At 41.6% G+C, this 20,044-nt stretch overlaps 1 protein-coding gene across 4 annotated transcripts in view; it reads right to left on the reverse strand.

Annotated features, from left to right (window-relative positions):
- LOC135526552 (protein diaphanous homolog 2-like) overlaps positions 1 to 20,044 on the reverse strand; it is a 728,420-nt gene that overhangs the window by 682,504 nt on the left and 25,872 nt on the right. For all 4 annotated transcript variants that reach the window (XM_064955040.1, XM_064955039.1, XM_064955037.1 and 1 more), the window contains exon 3: positions 13,117 to 13,293. In XM_064955040.1, coding sequence (XP_064811112.1) covers positions 13,117 to 13,293 — 177 coding nt within the window. The remainder of the gene's footprint in view (positions 1 to 13,116; positions 13,294 to 20,044) is intronic.

Genomic DNA, 20,044 nt, shown 5'->3' on the forward strand with positions numbered 1-20,044 from the left:
ACACAGTAATTGAGAGGTGAGCTGAGTGACAGGCAGGGCATGAGGTGCGCTGAGGCAGAAAAGCACAGAGCAGCAAGAAAACACCAAGCGGCAAGAAAACACCAAGAAGCAAGAAAGCACAAAGCAGCTTGTGATTTTTTTTTTTATTAAAAATTAAAAAATAATAATTTTAAAAAGAAGGAGCATCTTTCGCTCCCGCAATAAAGACCATTGTATGATAAAAGACACATAGACACACACACACACACTTACAGAGACCTATGCAATGAAGCCTGGGTAATTTAGCCTTGACTGCTTCAAAGAAATGGGCAGAAAGCTTTTTGTTAGATTTTCAATCTGGCAGTATACACAAAGAGTCAACCAGGGCCAGTTTCTATGGAGTAAAAAGCAGGGATTGCAAAACAGGTTTGACCTCGGAGATTCAGATCAACTTTATTCAGATCAACTTTATTATTCCACCAGCATAAAAAGACAGTATGCTATAGCTAGACATAAAAAGTGAAAGTGCAATATGCTGTATACTCGAGGGACCAACATACTATTTATTATACAGCCTAATGGCTGTTGGAATAAAAGAGTCCCCATATCTATCTGTTTTCTTTTGAAGAAGTGTCTTTCCCCTTGTTTGGCTGCTACTGTGACTAAATTTTGAGTGAAGGGGATGAGAGGTGTCCTGTAAAATTCTTTCAAGTTTTAGGAGGAAGAGTTTTGTGTATAGGCTGGTGGCTGATTCTTGATCTATACCAATTTATCCTTCCTGCCGTCTTAATCAAGCGCTGAAGCTTGACTAGGTCTGGCACTCGCATGTTACCGAACGCGCAAATCAGACCAAAAGACAGCACACTCTGCAGGACAGATTTATAGAACATATGTAAGATATGGCGGTCAACATTAAAATAGTTCAGTGTGCGTAAAAAAATAATATATTCTTTGTAGCAATTTATCTTTGCAAAGGCAGTCATTGAATTTCAGTTAGTCTATTTTGATTCCCAGGTACTTACAGTTTAAGTTGGAAGTTTACATACACCTTAGCCAAATTTATTTAAACTCAGTTTTTCACAATTCCTGACATTTAATTCTAGTCAAAATTCCCTGTCTTAGATCAATTAGGATCACCACATTATTTTAAGAATGTGAAATGTCAGAATAATAGAGATTTATTTCAGTTTTAATTTCTTTCATCACATTCCCAGTGGGTCAGACGTTTACATACACTCAAATAGTATTTGGTAGCATTGCCTTTGAATTGCTTAACTTGGGGGAAACGTTTTGGGTAGCCTTTCACAAGCTTCCCACAATAGGTTAGTTCAATTTTGGCACATTCCTCCTGACATAGTGCAACTGAGTCAGGTTTGTAGGCCTCCTTGCTCGCACACACCTTTTCAGTTTTGCCCACACATTGGGATTGAGGTCAGGGCTTTGTGATGGCCACTCCAATAGCTTGACATTGTTGTCCTTAAGCTATTTTTCCACAACTTTGGAAGTATGCTTGGGGTCATTGTCCATATGGAAGACTCATTTGCAACCAAGCTATAACTCCCTGACTGATGTCTTGAGATGTTGCTTCAATATATCCACATAATTTTCCCACCTCATGACGCCATCAATTTTGGTAAGTGCACCAGTCCATGCTGCAGCAAAGCACCCCCACAACATGATGCTGCCACCCCCGTGCTTCATGGTTGGGATGGTGTTCTTCGGCTTGCAAGCATCCCCCCCATTTCCTGCAAACATAATGATGGTCATTATGGCCAAACGGTTCTATTTTTGTTTCATCAGACCAGAGGATATTTCTCCAAAAAGTAAGATCTTTGTCCCCATGTGTAGCTGCAAACCGTAGTCTGGCTTTTTTATGGCGGTTTTGGAGCAGTGGCTTCCTCCTTGCTGAGCGGCCTTTCAGGTTATGTCGATATAGGACTCATTTTACTGTGGATATAGATACTTTTGTACCTGTTTCCTCTAGCTTCACAAGTTTGAAGGTAGACCTTGAAATACATCCACAGGTACACCTCCAATTGACTCAAATTATGTCAATTAGCCATGACATAATTATGACAATTTTTCTGGAATTTTCTTTTTAAAAGGCACAGTCAACTTAGTGCATGTAAACTTCAGACCCACTGGAATTGTGATAGAGTGAATTATAAGTTAAATAATCTGTCTGTAAACAATTGTTGGAAAAATTACTTGTGTCATGCACAAAGTAGATTTCCTAACCGACTTGCCAAAACTATAGTTTGTTTACAAGAAATTTGTGGAGTGGTTGAATATTGAGTTCTAAATGACTCCAACCTGACTCCAACCTTCAAAGTGTATGTAAACTTCCAACTTCAACTGTATATGTGGTCACTCTATGGACTGATTCCCCATTGATCTTTGGCAGGGGTAGTTTTTTCCTTCTGAAATAAATTTCCATCTCTTTTGTTTTCTTAACGGTTACTTCAAGAAAGTTATCTGCACACCACTGGACGAATTTTGACATTTCTCTGTCATAACCTTGAAGAGAGGCTTGGTCTTTCCTGGAGGAAACCCACAACAGCAGTGTGATCTTCATATTTAAAAACTTGTGGGTTGAGTCAGAGGCTTGACAATCATTTGGGTACAGTATCGGTGAAAGTACGCTACCGTACTCACCGTTCTAGACGTAGAGATGGCGGAGTTAAACTTCACTTGTTGAGTACGGTTCACAAGGAAACTATTAACCCACTTGATCGGTAAACCAGTAAGTGGGGTTTGATACACACAAAAAGCTTATTTCACTCAAATGTTGTTTACATACCTGTTATTGAGCATGTTCTAGCCTGATCAACTTTATCTGAAGGAGATGTGTCACGCTGCATGAGGCAAATGGTGGTCATACCAGATACTGACTGGTTTTCTGATCCACTCCCCTACCTTTGTTTTAAAGGCATCTGTGACTAACAGTAGATTAGGGCCTGATTATTTTATTTAAAATTGACTGATTTCCTTTTATGAACTTTAACATCCTTGAAATACTGCATGTTGTATTTGTTCAGTGTAGTACATGCTCCTACTTAGTACTTGGGGTTAATATAGCATATGCTCCAGTGACAAAATGACTAATCTCTGTGATGATCAAATGCTTCACAGTATAAATCAAACAAACAACCATAAAACTGATGGGAATGTCAAGCATCCCTTTTCCTCTCCTTTCATTAAGTCAAGCAGAACCCCACACGGGGATAATGTTGAGCTTTACCCAGCGAGTCCCATCGGAAAGCTCATTGATCAACATGTCCTCTCCTACTAAAGCCATGTGTGTGGGGGATTTTACTATTCATTTTTTTTAATAAAGCAATGTCCTTCCTTGGATGTATGAGGGAACACAGCTACCCTTGTTTACATTTAAATATGGACGGACACCATGTACATGTCACGTCTAAGTACAATAAATTACATCTAACTGCACAGTGACTAGAAGCTAACATTCTTTTGAATTCAGATATTGTTTTATAATGTAGGCTTCCTTCTCTGCAGTTAATATGTTACGTGGAATAATCTTCTATCCTCAATGATGGAGATTCACAGCCTGCTGGGCTGGCTGGCTGGCTGGCTGCAGGCATGCATACCTCAACTCCTTCTTGCTTGGATATAAACTGCTCCTAAGACTCAACGGAGACGCACAACAACAGGTTTAACTGATACAAATTCAGTTTATTACCACACTTGGGTAGATAGGCACACTCTAGTGCATAACACAACAGGAGGAGCTTGTTAAAGCCATATGAGTGTTACCCTATAAATACCTGCCTGATATCTGGTGAAATTCAGTCGAAAAAGGTGCATCTTCACTGGTAACAGGAAATAGTAACAGTAATTACAGTAACCAAACGCTCTGTATCACCATCACTACAGAATTGTATGGTTGTCTCATAGTTATATAGAGTAACTATAAGAAATAGGGTAACTTAAAGTATCAGAAGTATTAATCAGCAGCAGGTCTATACCCAAACAATTTGAACTTCGACTTTTAAAAATCCACCTCTCTAAAAACATGTCTCTCACCGTTGCCTCTTGCTATTGACCACCCTGATTTCCCCCCCATCCATCTTCAGAGCTCGGGGACCAAAACTGTGACATGCTTAACACCCTGGTAATCCTACAATCTAAACTTGATGCCCTCAATCTCACAAAAATTATCAATGAACCCACCAGGTACAACCCCAAATCCGTAAACACGGGCACCCTCATAGATATCATCCGAACCAACTTGCCCTCTAAATACACCTCTGCTGTTTTGAACCAAGATCTCAGCAATCACTGCCTCATTGCCTGCATCCGTAATGGGTCTGCGGTCAAACAACTACCCCTCATCACTGCCAAACGCTCCCTAAAACACTTCAGCGAGCAGGCCTTTCTAACCGACCTGGACCGGGTATCCTGGAAGGATATAGACCTCATCCCGTCAGTAGAGGATGCCTGGTTACTTTTTTTGAATGCCTTCCTCACCATCTTAAATAAGCATGCCCCATTCAAGAAATGTAGGACCAGGAACAGATATAGCCCTTGGTTCTCTCCAGACCTGACTGCCCTTTAACCAACACAAAAACATCCTATGGCGTTCTGCATTAGCATCGAACAACCCCCGTGAAATGCAGCTGTTTAGGGAAGTTAGAAACCAATATACACAGGCAGTTAGAAAAGCCAAGGCTAGCTTTATCAAGCAGAAATTTGCTTCCTGCAACACAAACTCAAAAAAGTTCTGGAGGCCTCCGGGGTAGCGCAGTAGTTAAGGGAGCTGTATTTCAGCGCCAGCTGTGCCACCAGAGACTCTGGGTTCGCGCCCAGGCTCTGTCGTAACCGGCCGCGCAGTACATGCTAACCAAGGTTGCCAGGTGCACAGTGTTTCCTCTGACACATTGGTGCAGCTGGCTTCCGGGTTGGATGGCGCTGTATTAAGAAGCAGTGCGGCTTGGTTGGGTTGTGTATCGGAGGACGCATGACTTTCAACCTTCGTCTCTCCCGAGCCCGTACGGGAGTTGTAGTGGTGAGACAAGATAGTAATTACTAACAATTGGGGAGGAAAAGGGGTAAAAATAAAAAAATTAAAAAATTCATAATTTAATAATAAAAAGGTTCTAGGACATTGTAAAGTCCACAGAGAATAATAGCACATCCTCCACAGCCCACTGCACTGAGGATAGGAAACTGTCACCACTGATAAATCCACTACAAATGAGAATTTCAATAAGCATTTTTCTACGCTTTCCACCTTGCCACCCCTAGCCTGTTCAACCTCTCGTGTCGTCTGCGAGTCCCAAAGATTGGAAAGCAGCTGCGGTCATCCCCCTCTTCAAAGGGGGGGACACTCTTGACCCAAGCTGCCACACACCTATATCTATTCTACTCTGCCTTTCTAAGGTCTTCGAAAGCCAAGTTAACAAACAGATCAACGATCATTTAGAATCCCACCATACCTTCTCCGCTATGCAATCTGGTTTCCGAGCTGGTCATGGGTGCACCTCAGCAACGCTCAAGGTTCTAAACAATATCTTATCCGCCATCGATAAGAAACAATACAGTGCAGCCGTATTCATTGACCTGGCCAAGGCTTTCGACTCTGTCAATCACCACATCCTCATCGGCAGACTCAACAGCCTTGGTTTCTCAAATGATTGCCTCGCCTGGTTCACCAACTACTTCTCAGACAGAGGTCAGTGTGTCAAATCTGAGGGCCTGTTTCCGGGCCTCTGACAGTCTCTATGGGGGAGCCACAGGGTTCAATTCTTGGGCCGACTCTCTTCTCTGTATATATCAATGATGTCGCTCTTGCTGCTGGTGATTCTCTAATTCACCTCTACGCAGCTGACACCATTCTGTATACTTCTGGTCCTTCTTTGGACACTGTTAACTAACCTCCAGACTAGCTTCAATGCCATACAACTCTCCTTACATGGCCTATAACTGCTCATAAATACAAGTAAAACTAAATGCATGCTCTTCAACCGATTGCTGCCTGCACCTGCCCGCCCGTCCAGCATTACTACTCTGGATGGTTCTGACTTGTGTGAATATGTGGACAACATACTTAGGTGTCTGGTTAGACTCTAAACTCTCCTTCCAGACTCACATAAAACATTTCCAATCCAAAGTTAAATCTCGAATTGGCTTCCTATTTCGCTATAAAGCATCCTTTACTCATGCTGCCAAACATACCCTCGTAAAACTGACCATCTTACCAATCCTCGACTTTGGCGATGTAATTTACAAAATAGCCTCCTACACCCTACTCAACAAATTGGATGCAGTCTATCACAGTGCCATCCGTTTTGTCACCAAAGCCCCATATACTACCCACCACTGCGACCTGTATGCTCTCGTTGGCTGGCCCTCGCTTCATACTCGTCGCCAAATCTCTGAAACTGGAAACACTTATCTCCCTCACTAGCTTTAAGCACCAGCTGTCAGAGCAGCTCACAGATCACTGCACCTGTACATAGCCCATCTATAAATAGCCCAAACAACTACCTCTTCCCCTATTGTATTTATTCTACTCCAGTATTTCCACTTTGCACACTCATCTACTACTACTCTACTACTAATTTATTTTGCTCCAGTATTTCTACTTTGCACACTCATCTACTAATAATCTACCATTCCAGTGTCTAATTTGTATATTGTATTTACTTCGCCATCATGGCCTATTTATTGCCTTTACCTCCCTTATTTCACCATATATTCTCACATTGTATATAGACTTGTTTATACTGTATTATTGACTGTATGTTTGTTGTACTCCATGTATAACTCTGTGCCGTTATATGTGTCGAACTGCTTTGCTTTATATTGGCCAGGTCGCAATTGTAAATTAGAACTTGTTCTCAAACTTGCCTACCTGGTTAAATAAAGCTGAAATAAAATATTTAAAAAATTAACAATTAAAAAGCATACTCCCCTCCCCTGTTTCTGTAAAAAGCTGAGGGATGGGGCTGGAGAAATGTAACCACTCTTAAATTCATAGACAGAGCCATGAATGTCAGGATTGACCATACATCGTTTTAACCACGTTGAGGCTATACAATCAGTATTTGTTTACATTGACTTTGTTTACAAACATTGAAGTAAAACAAGCTTATTTTCTGGGTTCTGATGGTGTACGACAGTTCAACTAAGCACTGTCAAACATACGGTAGGTCAGACATAAAAAAATAGTGGTCAGTTATACAACGGGTGAGTCTAATCTTGAATGATGATTGGTTAAAACCGCATTCCAGCTGGTGTCTACAAGTTACCACCGGCTAAATCTCTGATATTAAAATACCCATTTGACTGAGCAAAGCACTGTCTCATCAGCTCCGCCAAGGAAACGTATAAACATCATCTTCACTATAAAAAATAATCGAGACATTATCTAAAAACAATTTACCGAACATTTAGTTTTCAACAGCGGAGATTTGCATAAACATTGCGGTCTGGTCTATCTGACATGTGCAACTTTGTTTCAATATTCAAATTCAATCTCCAGCTGTCCCATTGCAATGAACGTGTCGGGAGTCGGGATGAGACAAACAAGTAGGCAGTTTCTCAGCCAGTTAAAATCATGAATCAGCATAATTTGTATGGATATATACAAAGGCCTATCAACGATCAGGGGAAATCCCACATCATTAGCTCATTATTATGGATGTATCTAGGGTTGAGCATTTTGGGGGAATATTCGGGTGGTAGAAACTTTCCGTTGGAATTAACGGGAATATATGGGAATTAACGGGAATTAATATTAATACTTTTTAAAATGTATTTTTTTGCATTGGATATATTTCCCATATCATAAGTAGACATAATTGCAAATTATTAAATCCTTCCAATAGAAATAAAATAAACTATTTAATTACGAATTGAACTTTAATTATATGAGTTGACTGTTCACATGGGATGATTTCATTTAACAACAAAAGGGAATATTGAATGATCCCAATGATCCATCGCATCTCCCAAAAATGTTTTCAACATACATCTGTAAAATTATAGTCTAGAAACTAAAGCTTTGGTTGTCTTCCTCTCAGGCTTCCATGTCTTCTCCCTGGACCTCCTCAATGTCCACCTATTGAACATCAAACTCTAAGGCCTCATCTTCACTGTTACTTCCCAATCTTGTAGAGGATGGGCTCGTTGTCAGGTTCAAAAAGCCTAAAGTTTGCCCAGATGGACACTATTTTTCTACCCTTGTATTGGTCAGCTTGTTGCGTGCTTTGGTGTGTTTGTTCCCAAACAAGGACCAGTTGCACTCGGAGGCGGCTGATGTTGGTGAGATTTGGAGGATGATGGAGGCAACAGGGAAAAGAGCCTCAGATCCACAAAGTCCCTTCCACCAGGTGGCTGATAAGATATGTTGGCACGACTGCAATATTCCATCTCCATCTCAAAGCCCTTGCTTAGAAGTGTACTTCGCCAGACTGCCAAGAACCTTGCTCATCCAGGCCAAGGTGGGGAGAGACAGTAATGATGACACAATATGCCTTGTTGATCTCGGCACCAGACAGGATGCTCTTGCCAGCATACTTGGGTCCAACATGTACACTGCGGAGTGTATGGGCTTCAGGCAGAAGTCTTCACGCTTTGATATATTTCAGAACTGCAGAACTTAACTTTTGCTTGGAGCAAAAGTGAAGTGGGCAGGGCAGTACGGATTTATTCTCTTACATCTGCAAGCAGACTCTGAACATAAGACATGATGGCATTGTCTCCCTCAACCTGTGCAACAACTACTGTTATAGGTTTCAGGACTTCCAGGCTTCTAACCACTCTCTCCCATAATGCAGTGGCTTGCGAATGTATTCACCCCCTTGGCATTTTTCCTATTTTGTTGCCTTACAACCTGGAATTAAAATTATTTTTTTAGGGGTTTGTATCATCTGACTTGCACAACATACCCACCACTTTGAAGATGCAAAATATTTTTGTAAAACAAACAAGAAACTTGAGCGTGCATAACTATCCACCCGCCCAAAGTCAATACTTTGTACAGCCACCTTTTGCAGCAATTACAGCTGCAAGTTTCTTGGGATATGTCTCTATAAGCTTGGCACATCCTGCCACTGGGATTTTTGCCATTTCTTCAAAGCAAAACTGCTCCAGCTCCTTCAAGTTGGATGGGTTCTGCTGGTGTACAACAATCTTTAAGTCATACCACAAATTCTCAATTCGATTGAGGTCTGGGCGTTGACTAGGTAATGCCAAGACATTTCAATGTTCCTTTAAACCACTCGAGTGTTACTTTAGCAGGATGCTTAGTGTCATTGTCCTGCTGGAAGGTGAACCTCCGTACCAGTCTCAAATCTCTTGAAAACCGGAACAGGTTTCTCTCAAGAATTTACGTATTTAGCGCCATCCATCATTCCTTAAATTCTGACCAGTTTCCCAGCCTCTAGCGATGAAAAACATCCCCACAGCATGATGCTGCCACCACCATGCTTCACTGTGGGGATGCTGTTCTCGGGGTGATGAGGTGTTGGGTTTGCATTTTCCTTGATTGTCAAAAAGCTTAATTTGATCAAATTGTCGAACCCGAGTACATTGCATTTTGACGAACACCAAACATTTTTTATGGCCACTTTTCCGTAAAGCCCAGCTCGATGGAGTGTACGTCTTAAAGTGGTCCTATGGTGATATACTATGGTGATATACTCCAGTCTCCGCTGTGGAGCTTTGCAGCTCCTTCAGGGTAATCTTTGGTATCTTTGTTGCCCCTCTGATTAATGCCCTTCTCGCCTGGTCCGTGAGTTTTGGTGGGCGGCCCTCGCTTGGCAGGTTTGTTGTGGTGCCATGTTCTTTACATTTCTTAATAATGGATTTAATGGTGCCCTGTGGGATGTTCAAAGTTTTGGATATTTTTTATAACCAAACCCTTATCTGTACTTCTCCACAACTTTGTACCTGACCTGTTTGGAGAGCTCCTTGGTCTTTATGGTGCTGCTTGCTTGGTGGTTCCCCTTGCTTAGTGGTGTTGCAGACTCAGGTGTATATATACACACTGAGTTCATGTGGCAGATCATGTGACACTTAGATAGCGCACAGGTGGCCTTTAACTAATTTTTGTGACTTCTGAAGGTAATTGGTTGCACCAGATCTTATTTAGGGGCTTCAAAGCATAGGGGGTGTATACATATGCACGTACCACTTTTCTGTTTTTTTATTTTTTTTATTGTTTGAAACAAGTAATATTTTTCATTTTACTTCACCAATTTGGACTATTTTGTGTATGTCCATTATATGGAATCCAAATAAAAATCAATTTAAAATACAGGTTGTAATGCAACCAAATGGGAAAATGCCAAGAGGGTGAAAATGTTCTCAAGGCACTGTACGTCATCCAGGGGGATCCTCTTGATGGGGCTGTCCATATCAGCCGAGTGTGATATGGCCAATTCTTGGACAGACTCCTTCCCCTCCAGGAGACATGATGACAACACCACCCCAACGGGTGTCGCTGGGTAGCTTTAATTTGGTGCGCTTATTCTTCTCACTTTGCTTGGTGAGGTAGATTGCTGCTATAACTTGATGACCCTTCACATACCTAACAATTTCCTTGGCTCTCTTGTAGAGTGTTTCCAGGACGCCTCCACTTTAGACCAAGAAGCCTGCCTGTTCGCAGCATTGTCTGTCACCAGTGCAAATACCTTCTGTGGTACAAGGTCATTGATGACTGCCTTCAGCTCAGATCATGTAGAGACCGGTATGTCTGTGTCTGGTTGGAGATGTAGTTAATTATTTCTTGTCCACGAACATTCGACCACTCATCAAAGATGATTGCAATAGTCTGCTTTCTCTATGATTTGCTTGACCTTCACTTCAACTCCGTTGAACTCTGCAGCTAGCAAATGAGTAGATAAAGCATGTCTGGTTGGAGGGGTGTATGCTGGGCGAAGAACATTCAGAAATCTCTTCCAATACACATTGCCTATGAGGATTAGAGGTGAACAAGTTGCATACACAGCTCGCAAGACATTCAGCAGCATTTCTCTGACTACGTTCCTCCATTGAGTAAAAAAAAAACGTATGATTCCAGGAGGACCATGAGCTGTTGCTATCGATAAGGTGTCTGATTCATCATTTTCAGCTCAAATAGAAGTAGAGGGACTTTTGTCAGATGTTGCTTGTTTTGAGCGCTAAGGGAACTTTATGCACTTGGCCAGATGATTTTGCATCTTTGTTGCATTCTTCACATATGATTTGGGACAGTATTTGTAAATCTACACAGCTTTTCCTTCAACATTAGCTGCAGTGAATTGTCTCCACACAAGATAGTGCCCGTGACATTTTCCTGTAAAGATGAGAAATTATGAGTAAAAATAAATAAATATATACAATTCCATGTACAGACAAAGAGTTAAGCAGTGAGATTAAACAACTCCTTTGTAAGAGAAATTAAACGTATGGAAACAGGTGAATTAACAGTCCTCCGTTAGCAGGCATAAGCAAGCTAAAACCCACATGGCAGCAAAAACTAACTAGCAGAAATTGTTAACAACTTAGAAATTATTTAAACACACTTTGCTGAAGGCTACTATTTATTACTTTACAAAAAATGATCTGTCATAAAATATATTCACCCCACCCAGTATTGAAATCAAAACTTACCAGAAAGCATGTAGTCCTAGGCTCAGACACTGTAGTAGTGTGGGCTCAAAAGTATCTGTGTGCAAGATCTTGAGAATCAGCTGAACATGTGATGGAAGAGTGCACTGCACTTGTGATGGAAGAATGCACTGTGCATGCAGGGGGTTGCAATTCCATTGAATTGGGTATAGTTAAAAAAAATATGCCACAAGACCTAGAATTGCCTTATGTGTATCCCATAAAAGAGGTTCACTGTTACAAGCTAACTTTTTTGGTGTAGCGAGGAGCCTGGTTAGGCAGACGGACGGCGCCCTCAGTAGCTCGGACTGCGCTCTCCGCAGCTCTGACTGAGCTCTCTGATGGCGCTCTCTGTAGCTTTGATGGAGCACTGATGGAGCTCTGATGGAGCACTGATGGAGCTCTGATGGAGCACTGATGGAGCACTGATGGAGCACTGATGGAGCTCTGATGGAGCACTGATGGAGCTCTGATGGAGCACTGATGGAGCTCTGATGGAGCTCTCTGGAGCTCTGATGGAGCTCTCTGGAGCTCTGATGGAGCTCTCTGGAGCTCTGATGGAGCTCTCTGGAGCTCTCTGTTGCTCTGATGGAGCTCTCTGTTGCTCTGATGGAGCTCTCTGTTGCTCTGATGGAGCTCTCTGTTGCTCTGATGGAGCTCTCTGTTGCTCTGATGGAGCTCTCTGTTGCTCTGATGGAGCTCTCTGTTGCTCTGATGGAGCTCTCTGTTGCTCTGATGGAGCTCTCTGTAGCTCTGATGGAGCTCTCTGTAGCTCTGATGGAGCTCTCTGTAGCTCTGATGGAGCTCTCTGTTTGAATGAGGGCTGAGTCAAGTGAACTTGAGTTACAGAGTTAATTGAGAAGTCACGATAGTGTTACACTGATAAGCTCCCTCCTGTCTCTCTTTGTGATCAATGTGCTCTCTATGCTAAGCGTCAGTGTGAATTCGGAGCTGTGACTCAGCTCTGTGCAGCGAACCAGGTAAGTACTGTTCTGTAGAGGCTTAGACTGAGCACAGAGCTCCCTGCCTGCAGCTTACAAGAAAGAGAAGTGTGGGGCATAGTTTGAGACACAAAAGCACCCACATTGACATGTGAATATATAGAATAGAAACCTGCTACATTTCCTTGGCAAGAGTTGGTTTAATGTGCCACAGCAAGCTGTCAACACATCACATCTAATTGTATCATTACTATGACAACCAGTGGAAATCAGAGATCCACTTAAAGATCAGAGACTCTGGTGAACAGTAAAATAACAATGTGATTGGTAGCTAGTACTAAAAAGGCCCCACAGAGAGTTGAAGACGTAGATGCAGTAACCATGTCCATTCTACCCATTACATCTTTATGGTTCAAGTAATGGTGGAAGGTGGACGGGAGCAATAGTTATCCTTTAGTACATATCCACACAGGGACTCTGTACATTAACTCTTATAGGAGAGCACTGTGGATAGTGGTGGCTATAGGTGGCTATATACACATTCGGTTCAAAAGGACATACACAGTATCAGACTTACCATCATCTTCTCAAAGAGGTCGTTGATCTCCTTCTCGGAGAGGTTCATGGAGCGGTCGTCGAAGAGGGGCTGGGGCATGGGCATCTCTACCTGAGTGGACAGGGGGTCTGTGGAGTGCTGGATCAGGGGCTTGTCCTTTTTATTCCCAGTCTTCCGAAAACTGGTGATCCGGTCACGCTGAAAGGGAAAGAATGTGGCGTTACCAAAGTGCGTACAGTAAGCGTTATGACAGAGTATTTCCCTAGGTGTTGGGCTTTCTGAATGCTTACATTGTGACATATAGGCTTTATCTAGGAGTATTTCCCTTGGCGTTAGGCTTTCTGAATGCCTACATAACATAGTGACATATAGGCATTATCTAGGAGTATTTCCCTAGGCGTTAGGCTTTCTGAATGCCTACATAACATAGTGACATATAGGCTTTATCTAGGAGTATTTCCCTTGGCGTTAGGCTTTCTGAGTGCTTACATAGTGACATATAGGCTTTATCTAGGAGTATTTCCCTTGGCGTTAGGCTTTCTAAATGCCTACATAACATAGTGACATATAGGCATTATCTAGGAGTATTTCCCTAGGCGTTAGGCTTTCTGAATGCCTACATAACATAGTGACATATAGGCTTTATCTAGGAGTATTTCCCTTGGCGTTAGGCTTTCTGAGTGCTTACATAGTGACATATAGGCTTTATCTAGGAGTATTTCCCTTGGCGTTAGGCTTTCTAAATGCCTACATAACATAGTGACATATAGGCTTTATCTAGGAGTATTTCCCTCGGCGTTAGGCTTTCTGAATGCCTACATAACATAGTGACATATAGGCTTTATCTAGGAGTATTTCCCTCGGCGTTAGGCTTTCTGAATGCCTACATAACATAGTGACATATAGGCTTTATCTAGGAGTATTTCCCTCGGCGTTAGGCTTTCTAAATGCCTACATAACATAGTGACATATAGGCTTTATCTAGGAGTATTTCCCTCGGCGTTAGGCTTTCTGAATGCCTACATAACATAGTGACATATAGGCTTTATCTAGGAGTATTTCCCTCGGCGTTAGGCTTTCTAAATGCCTACATAACAGTGACATATAGGCTTCATCTAGGAGTATTTCCCTAGGCGTTAGGCTTTCTGAATGCCTACATAACATAGTGACATATAGGCTTTATCTAGGAGTATTTCCCTAGGCGTTAGGCTTTCTGAATGCTTACAAAGTGACATATAGGCTTTATCTAGGAGTATTTCCCTAGGCGTTAGGCTTTCTGAATGCTTACAAAGTGACATATAGGCTTTATCTAGGAGTATTTCCCTCGGCGTTAGGCTTTCTAAATGCCTACATAACATAGTGACATATAGGCTTTATCTAGGAGTATTTCCCTAGGCGTTAGGCTTTCTGAATGCTTACAAAGTGACATATAGGCTTTATCTAGGAGTATTTCCCTCGGCGTTAGGCTTTCTAAATGCCTACATAACATAGTGACATATAGGCTTTATCTAGGAGTATTTCCCTAGGCGTTAGGCTTTCTGAATGCTTACATAGTGACATATAGGCTTTATCTAGGAGTATTTCCCTTGGCGTTAGGCTTTCTGAATGCCTACATAACATAGTGACATATAGGCTTTATCTAGGAGTATTTCCCTTGGCGTTAGGCTTTCTGAATGCTTACATAGTGACATATAGGCTTTATCTAGGAGTATTTCCCTTGGCGTTAGGCTTTCTGAATGCCTACATAACATAGTGACATATAGGCTTTATCTCAGAGTATTTCCCTTGGCGTTAGGCTTTCTGAATGCTGACATAACATAGTGACATATAGGCATTATCTAGGAGTATTTCCCTTGGCGTTAGGCTTTCTGAATGCCTACATAACATAGTGACATATAGACTTCATCTAGGAGTATTTCCCTTGGCGTTAGGCTTTCTGAATGCTTACATAACATAGTGACATATAGGCTTTATCTAGGAGTATTTCCCTCGGCGTTAGGCTTTCTGAATGCCTACATAACATAGTGACATATAGACTTCATCTAGGAGTATTTCCCTTGGCGTTAGGCTTTCTGAATGCTTACATAACATAGTGACATATAGGCTTTATCTAGGAGTATTTCCCTCGGCGTTAGGCTTTCTGAATGCTTACATAACATAGTGACATATAGGCTTTATCTAGGAGTATTTCCCTTGGCGTTAGGCTTTCTGAATGCCTACATAACATAGTGACATATAGGTTTTATCTAGGAGTATTTCCCTTGGCGTTAGGCTTTCTGAATGCTTACATAACATAGTGACATATAGGCTTTATCTAGGAGTATTTCCCTTGGCGTTAGGCTTTCTGAATGCTAACATACTGTAAGGTTGTGTAATGCTGTCATATGCCTTTCCTGACATGTCTTTCCATCTCCTTCCCAACCTTTAAACGAGCATCAGCTGGGCTCAATTCCAGGTTGGGGTGGTACCACAGGACGGCTAAAGTAAAGTGTTTGCCTATGACAAGGGACAGACCTAGTGTTCGTTCATTATGTTTTATCGTTCATCTTTTCTGTTAGATTAAATTATGTGCGTGAAAAATGGGTAACGTTGCTTGCTCTGATTCATTAATCTGTACAGTTCATGTCTATCTGAATGAAAATAGTACATAATAAAACAGTGCACTGTAAACTACAGTGAGAGTCATAGATTTGACTCACCTTCACACTTACTATTAACCCTGTAGGTTGTTTGTTCAATATCACAGACTTATGAGAGTCAGTAGTACAGTACAGAGGAACATACCTACATTAGGAAGATACTCTCTCCTCACTGTATTCAGCTATTCTAGCTACACCGATGAATACAGAAGAAATGTAGGTCTAATGTACATACCTTTACCTGAGCAGTACATTATTTAATTTGCCTGGTGCAATGGAACAAATGGAATAGCTCCAAAAGTGCCAACTGCAAGCGTTAAATCAAGAGCATCTCATATGTATTCAGGTCTGATGACGGAAGATAGAATAAGTTGAAACGAGATGCTGCCTGCAGCACACACCTTTGTTGCAGAGTCAGAAGAGGGTAAGTCCACGCTGTTAGTCAGTCGTCATTAGTATTAGCTATATGGGTTTAGGGGTTATGCTGGTGCGGAATGGATGAGTGCACATACATATGAAATGGAATAAGACAAATAAAGACTAAAGGAAATTAAATCAATGATGTCACACCTGAATCTACACTGAAATCGTTATGGAAGGATCAGGGCAAGTCAAACCAATGATGGTGAACATGACTGGTGACCCAAAGACAGTGCATTTGTTCTTTGTTAAATTATTAGGAGGAATAACGTGTAACAAATAAAGCATGTAATCCTAACCGATTCAGAATACTGTTGGATTCATTCCTGTAATATTTGACTGATTAGGCTTTTTTTTTTTTTTTAAATAGATCTAAACTTTTTTCATATTAAAGGACGTTACTTTTTGGGTACATAACATCACCCTCAAATACTGTAAAGACAATCATACAGGAACCCAACTTGGTTAACAGAAGGCCCCGCGTAACCCTGGTTTCCTTGATCAATCCACAGATGTCAGTTCATCTTCCTGTGCTGCCATGACACAAAGACGATGATGCAAAACAAAAACACACACAGAAATGAAAACAGGACGCCCTACCATGTCGTCAGCCAATGTTCTTATGTGTACGTTCTGTTGAAGGGAAGGCACAATGTGAACAATAAGATCCATTTGAAAATAGTGTGTGAGAGAATATCCTAAACAACCAATACACAGTAACAGATGGACACACACGATCAGCCACACCTATGAATGACACCAAGCAGTAAGCCCCGTTTGGCTCGTGCAGGTCCATAAATCATTGCTGTAATATACAGTAATAATGTATGTGTGGAAGTGGAGGTAAGTATTGTCCAACTATCCAAGTCTAGGATAGTTGATATCCCTCCCTACTAAGAACAGTGAAGAAAAATGTGGATAATAGTTACACAATGACTCACACCAACTATTTATTGACTTCCCATTGTTATTTTAGTGGATCACCTGTTGGCTAACTTCCTCCTTTTTAGTAACAAAACCCCTAAGCAAACAACATTCTAATTCACTTTAGACACTTAAAAGGGGCAATCTGCAGTTGCGACATACATTTTTGGACTTATAAATTAATGATATGTACCCATTGATTCTTGAAGAAAATAAATTAACAATTATGAGCTTAGTTCAACTGTTGTACCCCATCAGAAACCAAAATATTAAAATATATCAGTCCTTGCCTCCATAGCTCTGTCGATGAATTTGAGAGTGGTTACAATTCTCCAGGCCCATTGTTATTATTTTAACTGCAGATTACCACTTTAAAACAATAACATACATTACAGACCCCCTAAAACAAATCTCCCAACACAGATGTTTGTTCCTTTCCAGGCAAGGCCGAAGTTACCAACAGCCAGTACCTATTTGAAGTTTTTCAATAAATGTGAATATTTGTAGCTACTTTTTAAGTTAATACTTGCTGTCAGCTTACTATAGTTCCCCAGTTGCGCCAGTCACGTAATGGTTTGTAAATAGCACAACAGGAGCTGGTGAGTCTGTAGTGTTCCATCGGTGAGTCTCAGTTTTCTGGCGCACGAGGTGAAGTTACACTTGTATAAAATTCACTGCTAAATATTTGCCATCAGATATTTTATAATGGCTTTCTGACAAAAGTCATACGGGCACTGAATGAGTTGTCTATAGAGCTGCCATTTATCCCCTATGCTTCTTACTAGCAACTAGCCTTCCACAAGCTTCCCACAATAAGTTGGATGAATTTTGGCCCATTCCTTCTGACAGAGCTGGTATAACTGAGTCAGGTTTGTAGGCCTCCTTGCTCACACACGCCTCTTCAGTGCTGCCCACAAATGTTCTATGGGATTGAGGTCAGGGCTTTGTGATGGCCACTCCAAAACCTTGACTTTGTTGTTGTTAAGCCATTTTGTATGCTTGGGGTCATTGTCCATTTGGAAGACCCATTTTCCATCAAGCTTTAACTTGCTGACTGATGTCTTGAGATGTTGCTTCAATATATCCACGTAATTTTCCCACCTCATGATGCCATCAATTTTGTGAAGTGCACCAGTCCCTCCTGCAGCAAAGCACCACCCCCCCCCCCAACATGATGCTGCCACCCCTGTACTTCACGGTTTGGATGGTATTCTTCGACTTGCAAGCCTCCCCCTTTTTCCTCCAAATGTAACGATGGTCATTATGGCCAAACAGTTCTATTTGTGTTTCATCAGACCAGAGGACATTTCTCCAAAAAGTACCATCTTTGTCCCCATGTGCAGTTGCAAACCGTAGTCTGGCATTTTTATGGCGGTTTGGAGCAGTGGCTTCTTCCTTGCTGAGCGGCCTTTCAGGTTATGTCAATATAGGACTCGTTTTACTGTGGATATAGATACTTTGTAACAGTTTCCTCTAGCATCTTCACAAGGTCCTTTGCTGTTGTTCTGGGATTGATTTGCACTTTTCACACCAAAGTACGTTCAGCTCTAGGAGACAGAACGCATCTCCCTCCTGAGTGGTATGACGGCTGCGACGTCCATTGGTGTTTATATTTGCATACTATTGTTTGTACAGATGAACGCGGTACCTTCAGGCATTTGGAAATTGCTCCCAAGGATGAACCAGACTTGTGGAGGTCAACTATTTTTTTCTGAGGTCTTGACTGATTTCTTTTCATTTTCCCATGATGTCAAGCAAAGAGGCACTGAGTTTGAAGGTAAGCCTTGAAATACATCCACAGGTACACCTCCAATTGACTCAAATTTTCTGGAATTTTCCAAGCTGTTTAAAGGCACAGTCAACTTAGTGCATGTAAACTTCTGACCCACTAGAATTGCGATACAGTGAATTATAAGTGAAATAATCCGTAAACAATTGTTGGAAAAATGCTGTAGATGTAGATGTCCTAACCGACATGCCAAAATTATAGTTTGTAAACAAGACATTTGTGGAGTGGTTGAGAAACTAGTTTTAAATGACTCCAACCTAATTGTATGTATGTAAACCTCCGACTTCAACTGTATGTTCTGGGGGGCTAAGTCTGTCCTACCTGGTGTAATTCTCCTGTTTTATCTGGTGTCCTGTGTGAAATTAAGTCTGCTCCTTCTAATTCTCCCATCTCTCTCCACCCTCCATGGACCTGAGCCCGAGGACAACCTGGCCTAATGATTACTGGCTGTCCCCAGTCCACCTGGTCGTGCTGCTGCTCCAGTTTCAATTCTTCTGCCTGTGGCTATTGACCCCTGACCTTTTTTTACCCGACTCCCTCCCAACCAACTGCTGTCTTGTACCCTCTACAATCACTGTGATGATTATTATTTGACCCTGCTGGTCATCTATGAACATTTGAACATCTTGGTCTTAAATGACCATGTACTCTTATAATCTCCACACGGCACAGCCAGAAGAGGACTGGCCACCCCTCAGGGCCTGGTTTCTCAAGGTTCCTTCCTAGGTTCCGGCCTTTCTTGGGAGTTTTTCAGAGCCACTATGCTTCTACATCTGCATTGTTTGCTGTTTGGGGTTTTAGGCTGGGTTTCTATAAAGCACTTTGTGATATCTGCTGATGTAAAACGGGTTTTATAAATACATTTGATTGATAAGGGGATGCCAACAGGGCCAAAGCATTGTCAGAACTGTTGTGATGTTATGTAGTATGGTTAGCTTTACTGCCAGATAAGGACCACTAACCATTTGACTCTGGACGATCACAAACATTGATTAGGCTAAAGCTTCTCTCTCAACTTATAGAAGCAGCCAATAGGGTTGTAGTCTCAATCATAACACTAGCTTAGCTCCTAGCTTATGACTCATTGACCACTTTCTACAAGTGTGTAAAACATTGCACATTTTTCAAATGGGTAATTAAACATATTTTAATCAATTTAACAACAAGGGAATCTCTG

Source organism: Oncorhynchus masou, chromosome 32 (assembly GCF_036934945.1).
Source record: "Oncorhynchus masou masou isolate Uvic2021 chromosome 32, UVic_Omas_1.1, whole genome shotgun sequence".
Classification (NCBI taxonomy): domain Eukaryota; kingdom Metazoa; phylum Chordata; class Actinopteri; order Salmoniformes; family Salmonidae; genus Oncorhynchus; species Oncorhynchus masou.